The following is a 14692-nucleotide window of genomic DNA, read 5'->3' on the forward strand; positions in this document are numbered from 1 at the left end:
GAAGCTGCAAGCAAAGAACAGCGCCGCGAAGCCGAGAAAGGACACTGGAAAATGGTGTGAGTTCCATAAGAGCTCCACTCACAACATAAGTGAGTGTCGGGCCAAGCAGTCACTGGTGGCTGAGCTAAAGGTTTCAGAATCAGATGCATGTTCCGACTCTGAGTCAGAACCCGATAAGGGGTATGAAAAAGGGAAGCAGATCATTGATGCGGATCCCAGCGCCACTGTTGCTACCGCAAAGATCCAAAAAAATGAACCCGAAGATCCAGAGGAGGAGGAGCGTCTCTTCCACTCCCAGATGTGGGTAAAGGGCTCCCCGATACAGTTCATTGTTGATAGCGAGAGTCAAAAGAACCTCATTTCGGAAGAGGTCGTGAAGCGGTTGGGCTTACCGACCACAGCACATCCACAACCATACACCATTGGGTGGCTTCACCAAGGACGAGATCTTCGCGTGAGCCAGCAGTGTCGCCTTCCATACAATATCAAGCCCTTCACGGATGAGGTATTGTGTGACATTGCTCCCCTTGAAGTTTGTGATGTATTACTAGGACAACCATACTTGTGGAAGCGACATGCTGTGTATGAATCAAGGCCTCGTGCTGTTATTATTACATTGGGAAATAAGTTGTTCAGGATACCAGAGGTAGCACCACTTGCCGCCATCTCTTTGATTACTGCAAAACAATGCAGTAAGATCATTTCCAAAACCAGGAAATTTGTTTTCCTGATGATACGCCCTCAAGGAAAGAAGAAGACAGTGGCCGCGGCCTCCAAACGGGGTCCCTCTGCATGACAACTACAGATGGACAAGGTTGTGGAGGAGTACGAGGACATCTTCACCTCCCCGGCAGGGGTTCCTCTGCACTGTCAAGTCAAGCACTCCATCGATCTGACACCAGGTGCGCCGCTACCCAATAGACCAATCTATCGGCGCTCCGTTCTAGAGAACAATGAAATCAAGAGGCAGATTCAGGAGCTCCTGCAGAAAGGTCACATCCGTCCGAGTTCATCGCCCTGTGGGAGCCCGATCGTGTTGGTACAGAAGAAGGATGGGACGTGGAGACTCTGTATTGACTATCGGGCGCTGAACAAGATCACTGTCCGTAATAGGTACCCGATCCCGCGGATTGATGACCTCCTAGACCAACTAAAGGGGGCGAAATATTTCAGCAAGATCGATCTGAAGTCAGGATATCACCAGGTACCAATCGAACCCTCCGATGTGTGGAAGACTGCCTTCAAATCCAAGGAGGGCCTCTTCGAATGGTTGGTCATGCCTTTCGAATTGACGAATGCTCCTGCAACCTTTATGAGGCTAATGGATGACATCTTGCGGCCATTCACCAACTCCTTTGTAGTAGTATACTTGGATGACATTCTGATCTTCAGCCAGAGTTGGGAAGAGCACCTCCACCACATCCGACAGGTTCTCCAAACACTACGGCAACACAAGCTATGTGCCAATTTGGAGAAATGCACTTTTGGCATGACCCAGGTTCAGTATCTGGGATACATCATTGATGAATAGGGGGTGCATGTCGATCCAGCCAAGATCCAAGTCATTCGGGATTGGCCCTCTCCAACCACTCTAACAGAGCTCCGCAGCTTTCTAAGTCTTGCCAACTTCTACCGCAGGTTTGTGTTGGGGTTTTCTCATATTTCTTGGCCCTTGAGTCAAGTCACCAAGGGCGGGGCGAAAGCCAAATTCTTTTGGTCTGAATCTCAACAGAAGGCATTCAGGGAGTTGAAGGATCGCCTCTGCACGGCACCTGTGCTCGCGTTACCAGATTTACAACAACCATTTGAGGTCGAGACAGATGCCTCTGACTATGCTATTGGGGCAGTCCTTACTCAACATGGACATCCAGTGGCATATCACAGTGAAACACTTTCAGACACAGTCCGGAAGTACCCCACTTATGATAAAGAGATGTATTCCATTGTACAGGCCTGCCGACAATGGAAGCATTACATTTTGGAGAAGGAAACGGTCATCCACACAGACCACCGACCTCTGCAGTTCATAAAGACCCAAGGGAAATTGCAGAATGATCGCCATCAGAAGTGGTCTACATACCTGCAACAGTTTCACTTGAATATCAAGTATAAAAAGGGCAGCACCAATAATGTTGCAGATTGCCTCAGTCGGCCACCGATCATGGCGCTAACCACCGTGCTCAACTCTTGTGGGCACGAGACTTCTGATTGGCCACTTCTCTACAAAAGCGACCCAGAATTCAGCCACACATACCAGACACTCTTGGAGGGTCGGCATGTTGCAGATTTTCACCTCCAGGACGCCCTATTATGCCACCTCGGTCACCTTTGTGTTCCTTCAAGCGAGCGTGCCAAGATGATTTGGGAAGCACACTACAGTCGGGCTGCTGGGCATTTCGGGGTCGAGAAAACAGTGGCAGTACTGCAAAATTATTTCTATTGGCCGAATCTTCGACAGGATGTTGGGAAGTACATCCGATCATGTACTGCCTATGCCATTGCCAAACCGACCATTAAGAAGCAAGGCCTCTATACCCCGTTGCCTACCCCTAGTCGACCTTGGGAATCCATCTCCATGGATTACATGTCAGGCCTTCCTTCCACTAAGCATGGAAATGACTGTGTTTTTGTGGTCGTCGACAGGTTCTCAAAGATGGCCATTATGATGGCCTGCAAGAAGAATATCACAGCAGAAGCCACTGCTAAACTCTTCTTTGAACGAGTGTGGGTGCACTTTGGGATCCCACAGTCTATCATCTCAGATCGGGACAGTCGGTTTCTCAGCACATTTTGGTCCAGTCTCTGGTCAATGCTGGACACCAAACTCACGAAGTCCACAGCCTTCCATCCTCAAACTGATGGCCAGACAGAGGTTGTCAACAAGATGATTGTGCACATTCTGCGCATGTATTACTCAAAGCATCCACGCACATGGGACGAGAGCCTCCCCTATGTTCAGCACAGCTACAACCGAGCTCTTCACAGCTCCACTGCCCATAGCCCTTTTCAGGTGGGTTTGGGATTCCAGCCACTATGCCCCATTGATGTGGCCATGCCCCTTGCAGCTACTCACATGAATTCAGCTCATGTCCAGTCCGAAACAGATAAGGCCACCAGCTTCATTGAGCGCATCCAACATATTCGCTAGCAGGTCCATGACATTCTTGAGAAATCAAATGCCAAGTACAAGCAGCGACATGATCAACACCGGGTGCCACACAAGTTTCAGGTGGGCGACAAAGTCTGGTTGCATTTGCAAAAGGAACGCCTTACTGGAGCCTATCGGAAATTGAGACCACTCCGATATGGTCCTTACACCATTACTAAGGCTATGGGAGACAATGCATTTGAGCTCAGCATTCCCCCATTCCTTGGCCTGCACCCAGTGTTCAATGTGGACCGCTTTCGGCCATACTTTCCACCATTGCTAGACACATCCGACATCGCAGAACAGCTCAAACAAATCCAGATTGCATGGAACACGCTGCAACTGATCGGATCATGGACACACAGATCAAGAACACTCGCCAACAGAATATCCAACTGTATCGAGTTGTCAAAGCAGGCCAACTCCTTCAGCAGGGCAAGTGGCTCACCAGGGAACAAGTTCAGCAAAAGTTTCCTCATCTCATGGAGGAGCTCAACGCAATGGGGACCATTGCTTCCTAAGGGGGGAGGAATGATCCAGGTGGATATTGGTGGCCACCTGCCAAGTCCACCTGGACCCCCACCATTGTCTTTCTCAGCATTTTCAGTTTCCTTAATTGTAGCACAACTTACTATTTTTAGCAGTTTTTCGGGTCCTGAACTTCCGGAGCCGTTTTGAGGCCCTAAACGACGTTTTTTGGGGAATCCAGGGGCAACATGGGTCCATCGAATGGACTGATGTTGCCTGTTCCAACAATGATAATGCTCGGATAGATCTTTCTAATGAGCTATTGTACGCATCAAACGGAGATCATATGCCAAAGTTACGACCCCGGGAAGTTGATGTACCAATTTACCCCCAAATGGGGCCCACAGTTTGGCGTTTCATCTCCTAGGGTTAGGTTTTGGAATGTTAAGGGTTTTCCATTGTTTCTCAACAATAAATAGGCCTTCGAGCCTCATTGTAAGACAGTTCAGAGGCATGTAGCCATCACACCTCTTCTCAGAGATAAGCTACCATCGCCCTAGCTGGTTTATTTCCATTTCTGGTTGTAAGCATATTTCAGTATTTTCCATTAATGAAATGAAGTATTATTTCCGTTGCATCTTTGTGTATATGGTTATCTCTGTAATTTGTTGCGTTCCTGTTTAAATCCGGATCAAGTCTCCCCATAGAAAGGTTCCTTGAAGGTTATGAATTGTGTTGAGCACATGTTTAGGAGTTGTTAGAGATGAAAATAGATATACAAGCATTGTTTGAAGCACATATTTAACCAACACCAATCACCCTAATGTATTTAGAGGATGGAAAGACAAATTTTCAAGTTTCTTCTCAATTTCCAAGAGAATTTCCTCAAAACATTTTTGACTAAATGTGCTCCCAAATATTTTGAAGGCATGGTACTTTTTGGGAAACCTAAAATTCTTGAAATATTATTTTGTATAACAAGCGGAGTATTGAAAAAGAAAATTTGAGATGTACCTTGATTTATGGATGTTTATGATGCTTCCATGAAGTCTGATAGGACTCATTTAATCTCCCTTGCTTCATGATAAGTTGGAATTTCCATTAACATTGTGTCATCCATGAACTACAAATGAGAGGTTACATTGTTCTCCCCATGTAACTAAAGTCCTTCTATTTCCTCTCACTGACAATTGCTTTCTTCTAGCAACCTAAACCTTTAATGAAAATGAAACCCTGAGAGGGGATCTCCTTACTTGATGCCACGAAAGGGATTAAAGGTGTTGAAAGGTGAGCCATTGATCATGATGTAAAAGAAAGTAGATGAAGTTAGAGACATGATCCATTGTATCCTTGATTTAGAAAATCCAAACAATGAAATAATGTGTTTAATGCATTGTCAGTTGAACTTGTCAATTAAACTTGTTTAAAGGTTCATAGTCCCATTTATATTTTTATATAATTAATAATGCCATAATTAGATCATATATGCCAATCTATCTTAAAATTTTGTAATGTTTCATATACCTACTTATGGATGCCTCACCTATATTTTAGAATTATTTTATTGATAAGTAATTAAAACATTGACCTCCTTCTCAAGGAATAAAAACAAGAACGAATGCTTTGTGATTAAGTTTCTTTCTGAATTTATAAATTTTCTGGGGTGTGATTTTGTTAGAGGTTAGATGCTTTTAGAAGGCCTCTCAGAACTTGAAAATATTATGCTTGTATTTCTAATAAAATTCCAGCGCATGAATCGATAAAATACGCCAACCTGATGTATATTGTGTTTACAGGAGTTATTTTCCCAATACTCTTACTCATAGGTCTTTTTCTTATTCCAGAGTCTCCAAGATGGCTGGTAAGTTCTCATTGCAAAGGGATTCTCATAATAGTAATACACTAATTTTAGAATTTCAAAACGCTATCTTTATTTTTTTATCAGTTATTGTTTTCACTGGCTTTAGTTAGTGTCTCTTTGATTGAAATTGTCCTCAATCGTTTGAACAATTTGTCATTTCACCACTTCAGAAGGAGTAGAATTGACAACTCCATAATTTTATGTACTCTAATCAATAATCGGTTTGTTGATAGAAAAAATATATGATCATAAAACTTGTATTTACTTAGTGACCTAGAGTGGGGCTAATATTTACCTACACTTTGGTATTTTCCAGGCAAAGGTTGGTCGTGACAAAGATTTTGAAGTAGCATTACAAGCCCTTCGAGGAAAGGATTGCAATGTGTCATGCGAAGCAACAGAGATAATGGTGCTTATCTTCAACTTTTAAGAGTTATAGATTGCATGAGTCATGAGTCATTTGATAGTGTTTTGTATAACATCCATTGGTAATTTTTGTCTAATATTCTTTACATTAAAATGTTGAAATGTTAATCTGCGATGCATAGGAATGCATCAACGAATTGGAGAGCCTACCCAAAACCAGAATACTTGACCTGTTCCAAAGAAAATATGCACGTGCTGTTATTGTAAGTGCAGGAATTCGCAAGGTTATTATGTATTCATCCCTTCACGTCGATATTAATTTTTTTTCTTGTTTTTTTTATCTATGCTAGGTTGGAGTTGGACTAATGTTATTACAGCAATTTTGTGGAATCAATGCTGTTATATTTTATGCTAGTTCAATCTTCAAATCTGCTGGTGAGGAACCATAAATTAAGTTCTATGGTCCTTAATCTATTTTAGTTTGTGGATGTGATATACTAGGTTTCCTATGAATGCGAAAACGTGTGTATTGGTTGTAACATGTAGGCTTTTCTTCCGGTCACACAGCATCAATTACTGTTGCTATAGTCCAGGTGCCAAACACGTTTTGAATCTCCACCTAATAATTCCTTTTCTTGTTCTATCCCCACTATTTCTCTGTTTGATAATGCTTTGATCAATATGCATATATTGTTTCGCTAGGTGCTAATGACTGCAATAGGTGCATCATTGATGGACAAATCTGGAAGGCGCCCACTTCTAATGGTAGGAAACTACTTATCAAATTCTTTTATTGGAAATTGTATGTTTAGTCCTTATTGTGTGAGGAGGTGGAAATTTGAGTAAAATTTCTGTTTAGATTGCTGCAGGAGGAATGTGCATAAGCTGCTTTATTGTTGGACTATCATTTTACATACAGGTGTGCACTGTGCAAATATTAGATAAGTATTAAAGTTATATTTTTTTTAATTATTGTTTGGAAGATGTTAAGGATATCAAACATGATTTTCATGTTTGAATGGGTAATGGATGTGCATGGTATACCTGTTTTCTTTACCCTTAATACTAGATAGTGCTATATATACACCATTTAGGTAAGGCATTGACCAAGCATAATTTAAAACACCAACCTTATGTGAAAGATGGATGTTTTTTTATCATCCTAGAAGGGAATGACCATGGATAGCTTCAATGCCGAGAATCAAAATATTGTTTATAAAATTAATCATTAACTGTGACATCCCTTCAAAATATCATAATTTCTAAATTATTAGTATAATTATGTATATAATAAGTCATTTCTTCTTCTTTTCTTTGGCCTAGAATCATAGATACAAGCAAGTTTCATGCTCAAAATGATAATCCATTTTCCCATAAGCTTCTTTACTAGAAATGTATCATTGTTTTATCAAAGATGCAATGTTTTCACCAAAGCTATATATATATATATATATTTTGTTTATGTGCCTTTAATCTTGATCAAGTGAGGGTAGTTCAAATTTGACAAAATTCAGTGTACTTAATTTTTTCTTGAATATACATGAAATATACATTACTATCTTTCTTTATTTGCTAAATCCAAAGTTTATGGTACTTTATCATGTTGTAAACTTTGGAGCTAATATTTGATGTCTTGAACTATTGAGTGAACACAATTTAAACGGTTAAGTGAAGCGTAGGCAAATTTGCTTTGATCCATCCAGCTTGAACATAGAAATTCAGGGTGAGGACCAACATCACTTTCCACCTTTGCAGGTCAAATCCACTTAAGTGAACCTGGATATTTTTGTCACTGTTTAGAACCTAAGGCTTAGCCAAGCATTTGCTCTCAACAATTTATTGTTGAGAAATCCTTAGGGAAGCTAATTAAAATGATTTCTCTTAATTTGATAGGTGCTTGTGATGTTCTCTTACTTCTTTTATTAGTTTCTTTTTCTGTTCATCATTATTATGTTCTTTATCATCAAACAACTTATCAAAATCATGAAGATCATCAAAGACAAATGGACACCACATGTTGGCACTCAACTAGGGAAAAACCTCTTTCCTAGGGGAAACTCCAAAACTTCGCTTCTTCAAGGATCAAGTCAAATGAGACAATATGGACATTTTGACCAAAACAAAAACTTTCCTCCATCCACCAAGCCAACCTCGCATGAAGAAGTCAAACTTTAAAATATCAAGTCAAGGAAATACATCATGTCAACTAGGGTTTCGGCCCCTTTCTTCCTTATTCTGCAATCTTCGCTCATCTAACATAGTTTTGCACCCTAGGCCCTGTACCTTCGCACTTCAGCTTCAAAATTATTCACACGTGTAGAAGGAAGGAGTAAAATTATGGTCTCATTCTTCTTTGCTTGGTCTCATTTTTTCTTGCAAGTGTAAGATTTCCATTTCTAGCTTCTTCACACTCCTTATCTTCCTTAAAAACTTCAGATCAAATAGATATATATGTCTTTTCTCAGTAGATCAAATGCATGGGTATTTATAGTAGTTTGAAGTTGTTCTTTGATGCCGACTTGAAGGACTTGAGGCCAACTTGGTGGAGGAGGATTATATGACTCATTAACATTAAAATAAATTTCCTCTCTTGATATGCAAAGCCCAGGAGGGTCTATCACATGATGACAAAGACTAGGACACATGACATAAACCCTAGAACACTCAATGGGTGCTTTTGACCTAGAAATAAATAAATGAAGCATGAAACCCATGCTTATAAATAAATTTTCTTTTACAAATAATTTTATTTTTCTTTCTTTTGACTCAAATACAATTATGAAGACCGATACTAGTTACATTTCCCAACATTTATGACTCTCAATTGACCCACTCATACAGTCTCATTGGATATTTGCACACCAAAAGTAGGTGACCCCATAGGGGAAATTTCTCTCCTACCATCTCTTTAGCCGACAACAAGCAACCCTTGACAACCACTAGTAGTCGATGATGATGTGTCATTCATATCTCTGCCACCTACATCAGTCATTGGTATCCTCGCCCATTTGGCAATAACACACATTGGAAGGTGGGCTTCTAATCAAAAGGTACTTTATTCATTTCGCAATCGATGCTTATGCTTGTTTGTATTTTGGGCATTTGGCATGGCCTATGGGGGAACTTGGAAGGAAGAGGGGTTTGGACCACATATTGTTCCCTCACCTTAAATGGGGTTAATTTTTCACCCTAGTCCAGTGGGATCTCCCTTAATGGCCCAATGGGTGTAGGAAGGGCACTACTTGAGAAACCCTAATTGAGATAGCATAGTCCCATCTCTCCTGATTCCATACTTACCACTTTCCATATTGCATTGCAAGCCCCATATTCCACCTCCCTTGTTCAGGTTCAACTGACCATTGGTTCTTTGGGATTGGCACCATACATCCTCATTCTTGGGTAGGGCCCAAAACTTTGCCTTAGGAGGTTGATGGAGCTAAAAGAAAAGGAAAAAGAAAATAATGGCCACGAATAAAAAATAAAAGAAGATCAAAATACAAAAGATTGCCGGAACATACTCATTAGCACGTGGGCAAAAGCCTAGCATGAGCTCTACCTCAATCATTATGGCCACCACCCAGTTCCTGAGCACATGTTTCTCGTCATCTTATGAGAAGGAACCCTTGCATGTCCCAACCCTTGGTGGGAAATGAGCTACTTCATCCTTAAGGGGGTAATCATTGCTATACATCATACAAAGCAAGCTCTAACCCTTGAACTATGAGCAGTAATACAAAGAAAAATCAAGAAAAAGTAAAAGGTACACAAGAGGGGTGGAAAAACAAAGGCCGATTTGGTAACTCATGCATCCATGATTACTCCCTCCCCACATCTATACACTTAGGATGAGAGACCACATCATAGCTGGTCCCTTTGACCATGGCACTTGGCTATGAAGTCTTCTCCCCCTCCATTCCATCTTTATTCACATGACACCTATCAATTGAAGGGTGGAGCAAGGACATGTCATTTCCCCTTAGGGGCTGGAGGCACCTAATAGGGTGATCCATTAGCCACTCTTGTTGAGAAAACCATTAGGGCATATTAGTTTTTGTAGCATCAACATTATTCTAGTCTCGAAACTTTGTGGAGAGGCTAGAATACAGGAGTTCTCCATAACCCATAAATCATTTCTAGAAATTCCACCTAGAAATGTCTCAATTAGATTATTAGCTCATTTTTAATTATTTCCTAAGTATAAGCTTAGGAAATGGGATAATTAATCAGAATTAATTGAGATAAGGTGTGAATTATCTAGAAACTCACACGGATCGACTAGGAATTAATCTTGGCCCTTGATTAAGTTTTAATCTTGGTCATTGGTGCTCCAACAGAGGATTATAAGAAGTCGATGGGTAGATGGAGAATACACTTGTGGAGTTTGATTTCCTTGGCAGTTCGATTTCCAGAGAGCAGCAATAGTTGCCGAAAAGCCAGAGAAGGAAGCAGAGACAATGAGGGGCAGGGACAGTGAGTCTGGAGGAAAGTTTTTCCAGATCCAAAGAGTCAGCTACAGGAGGGTCGAGTTTCCCTAGTGAGGTTGCACAGAGGCAACGCAAAAGCTTCAGAGATAGAGTTTGATTTTCCCAGACAAAGGGTCAATTCAGTTGCTGGAGGCCAAGAAGGTTGGATTAAGAAAACAGCTTGATCAGTTGCAGTTCCAGGCAGAGCGTTCTAGGGTCTGTGCAGGTTTGACGCAGAGGCTGATGTAGAGCTTTTGTGGAGCCCATTTAGAGCTATTTTCGGAGTTGGATCAGTGTCGAGTGAGACAAATTTGTCTCACCAATTTTTGTGGTTTCTCCTGTAGTGGATTGCCAATTTGTGCATCTAGATTGTACTCAGAATTTCTCACTGCTGCATAATAATAAAAAAGCCCTTGGTCGTTGCATCGGTTTTCCCAAGTTGGGTTTTCCAGGGACATTTGTCTAAAAATAATTGTGTTAATTTTTATGTGTGTGCTAGTATTTTCTCAATTTTCAGCTCTATTTTATTATGCAATTTATTTGTGAAGGTTGCAGTGTGAATTATTTGGTATTTGTCGTAGCACATAAATTGTCAAATTAATTAACAATTAGAAAAATAATTTCCAGTATCTGCAATAGGATTTCAAGACTTGAAATTTTCACATGGTATCGGAGCGTGAGTGATTAGCCGGGAATCTCAGAAGCGGAGAAGGGAATTTCGTTATTCAGAGGGAGCAACAAGCCAAAATTCTTAGAGGCTATGCAGTACCCAGATAGGTAGATCAAATTGTTGGGAAAGGGTTCGATTTTCAGTTGCAAGTTGGTAGAAAAATCAATTTGCCCAAAATAGTGATTCCAATAGTCAGAGGGAGCAACAACTCAAATTTTCATTGAGCAGATTCCTTGGCTGGATGCAGAGGGTTTTGTAACATTTTGAAGTAGTAGAACCAATGTCGGGTGGACGAGAAAAGCACACATAGAGGGAAAATTTCTCTTAGGGGACTTCGAGTTTCAAAAGTTTGATTTTCTGGTAGTAGATTAGCAGTGGCTGAGAGTAGATTTCCAGAAGGGAGTGTGAGTAGAAAAATAACCAAGCAGAGGGAAAGAGGGAGTTTTTCAACAGCTTCAGAGATGGCCACAACTGTGCTTAGAGTTCGGATAGGTTGGAGGGATCTCCTCCAACTATGTCATCTAGAAGGCTAGGATGTCCTTCCTTCTAGATGAATATGGCCTCAAAGCCTATGTGGACAGTGTTGTAGCAGTACCCCAGGATGAGAATCAGCTAAAGGAGTACGTAAGAGAAATGGCAAAGATGAAGTGGATGATCTTGGATGGAGTCCAAGATCATATTGTCTCACATGTAGCTGAGAAAGGAACTACAAAGGAAATGTGGGATTCTCTCTCCACGCTATATTAAAGTTTTTCTAAGCAGCGTAAGATGTTTTTCCAGGAGAAGCTGAGAAGCATAAGGATGCAAAAGGGTGAGAGCATAAATGGCTTCCTCACCAGGATTCAGGACGTCCGTGATTAGCCAGTAGCCATTAGGGAGGTGCCCCAACCCACACAGCTTGTATGACTAGCACTAAACAGTGTCTTGGAGGATTGGCAGGTGTTTGTCGAAAGTATCTTGGGCAAAGACACATTGCCAAGATGGGATAGGATGTGGTTCGATCTACAACAGGAGTTGAGGCGTGCTTTGTTGAAGAGTACCATCAGCAGAAGCAACAACAAGGGCGTGAAGAGTGAGAAGGAAGAAGAAAATGTGGCCCTAGCATCCAAGGGTCCCAGTTAGGGGCAAGGGGAGAAGAAGGACTTGACAAAGGTCAAGTGCTTCAGATGTGGTGAGTTCAGTCACTGCAGTAGGCAGTGTCCTTGAGAAAATTCCAAAACCGAAATTCCTATCGCAGCAACTGGTATTTCTCCTACTTGTTAGATTTACACGAACAAGTTATTTGCAGTTTCCTACGAAAAATATTGAAATACATACACTGCGACCTTCACTTAATTAAATATTATGCGGAAACAAGAGACTGAGCAAGAAAGAAAATACAACACAATAACACCATTATTTTTGGACAAATGTCCCTAGAAAAATCCAATGCGAGAAAACCAGTGCAACAGTTCTGAGGGTTTATTATTATTAAGCAATAGCAAATTTTGAATACATCTCTGAATACCTTAAGGGTTATTCAGTTACAGAGAGAGAAATACTGGCAAAAAGATTTGTGAGATTACTTCACATAATCACTGAGAAAAATCCCAGCTGATCTGGTCACTGGATGAGGTGCCTCTCGTAGGCCCTGTGCTGCCTCTGCGCAGTCCTCACACAATCCCCGTGTCAATCCCTCTAGGTACTGTGTCACCCAGCTAGTTGATCGATTTGTTGCCTGGAGTCATTGCTCTCAGCCTCTTGGTCTCACACCCCGGCTCTTGGCTTCTGAAACCGACTCTGTTGCAAAATTTCGGACTCTCTCACCCTCTGCGTGAGAGCTGCTGGATCACTCTTTGCTTCTCTCTGCTGATGATTCTCCGGATGAGAAAATATCTCTCTCCGGATGCTATCCCTACCCCTCAACTGCAAGAAATCTATTCGATTAGAATTTCCTCTTGAGAACTTCTCACTTCAGAAATTCAACCTCTTAATCTCTCAGTGTGTTTTCCAAATGACCCTCAAGCTTCCTTAAATAATCTTCTCGTTGACATTCAATGACCCAGATTAAAATCTAATCAATGGCTAAGATCATTTTAGCTTAATCCTCGTCTTCTTCTAGAAGTTACACCCACAATTAGATTAATACCCATTAATATTTTTAATTTTCTAAGTTTAGACTTAGGGGCCCATTAAAAAATATTAATTATTTTAGTAAAATTGTTTATGGGTGGAATTTCCCAAAACGCTTTCTGGGTTCTTTGGAATACATGTGCCCAAGCCTCCCTGCAAAATGTGAGGCCTAGAGCACATCCGATGCTACCCCAAATCAACACTCACTCTTAGCGAGGAATGTGCTCTAGCAATATACATTGCTGCATATTGCTCTGACTCTGAAGCATCGTCCTCTGTGCTGCTAATGTCTGACATGATGTCCACTAACCACTGCATTGTTGCTGCAACTATATTGATGCTGGCACTGCCACTGTCAACAATGCATTCGTACTACCACTCCCTCTCAAGTGTTACACCTGTGTTGCTGCTAGCACTGCTACTAGCAACTGCCACTGCACTGCAAATAGTGGTTGCTACTCTATCAGCAACGGAAAAACATCCAAAATTACTGAACTAACTGTGTTCAGTATGATACCACGTGAATGTTGAAGCTTGACTGCTGCTAGTCTCTGTGTTGACCCTCTAAATCTACTGCACTGTTGCTGACCTCTGCTCTGTGCCATCTGCACTGCTACCAACTTTGCTCTGTGATGTTTCGTCTCTGGCACTCTTAGCTACTGCAATTGTCTCCCCGACACTCCTTGGCACCAATTGACACTAGTCCATCCTGCTACTTCAGATCTGGGCTCCTGTAGCAGGGAAATGATCCTAGAGGTGGACTCCTCAAGGATCCTACCCATTTGTAGCTCTTTCGAACTACAGCTCCAAATCAATGCACCTCCCTCCTGGAGGTATCTCGGCTGTCATGGCGAACTCCTTTTCCTCGATCTTCACGGGCACAGACTTTGGATCGTGTTTCTCATCCTTGTCCTTCTTCCTGAGAGGACACTGTGTAGCATAGTGACCCATGTCATGACACCTGAAACACTTTATCTTCAAGACGTCCTTCTTATGTCTCCGCTACTCTTGCTGTCCCTTTGATGCAAGGGTTGCATTATCCTCCTCCTCCTTGGGCTTCGACCCACTGCTGCTGCTTTCGTAAAGTTTAACCTTGACTAAGTCTCTCCTTAGCTCCTCTTGTTTTAGAGATACCCACATCTCATCCCAATTCGGCAATGCTGCTTTGCCCAGAATACTATGGACAAAGACTTGCCACTCATCTGAGACAGAATTGAGGGCCAGTCTAATGAACTCTGAATCTTGAGGTGTATGCCCTGCATCAGAAAATTCATCACAGGTCTCCTTAAGCTTCATGAGGAATGGATCCACATGTTCCCCCTTCTGCATCTGAGCATATCTTAGCTTATGCTCCAAGTGCATCTTCCATTGCTCGGAAGATCCTTGATATAACGTAGCCAAGGCATCCCACATCTCCTTAGCAGTCCCTCTGCTAGCGACATGACAAACCACGTGATCCTTTACTCCATCCAGGATCATCCTCTTGGCCTTTGCCATTTCTGTTCGATACTTCTTCAGCGGATCTGGATTTGCAGGCATAGCCACCACGCTGTCGACATATGTCTTGAGGGCATGCTCATCTAGAAGGAATGACATTCTAGCCT

General features: G+C 41.8%; 1 protein-coding gene across 5 annotated transcripts in view; it reads left to right on the top strand.

Moving 5' to 3' along the window:
• Nucleotides 1–14692, top strand: part of LOC149139294 (sugar transporter ERD6-like 16) — a 145020-nt gene that overhangs the window by 16563 nt on the left and 113765 nt on the right. For all 5 annotated transcript variants that reach the window (XM_089452988.1, XM_089452992.1, XM_089452990.1 and 2 more), the window contains 7 exons: nt 5413–5477; nt 5794–5886; nt 6026–6106; nt 6194–6278; nt 6390–6436; nt 6546–6608; nt 6703–6762. In XM_089452988.1, the coding sequence (XP_089309114.1) occupies nt 5413–5477; nt 5794–5886; nt 6026–6106; nt 6194–6278; nt 6390–6436; nt 6546–6608; nt 6703–6762 (494 nt within the window). The remainder of the gene's footprint in view (nt 1–5412; nt 5478–5793; nt 5887–6025; nt 6107–6193; nt 6279–6389; nt 6437–6545; nt 6609–6702; nt 6763–14692) is intronic.

This window comes from Pinus tabuliformis, chromosome X (genome assembly GCF_031772625.1).
Source record: "Pinus tabuliformis cultivar Carrire ecotype Pingquan chromosome X, CPIR1, whole genome shotgun sequence".
Lineage (NCBI taxonomy): Eukaryota > Viridiplantae > Streptophyta > Pinopsida > Pinales > Pinaceae > Pinus > Pinus tabuliformis.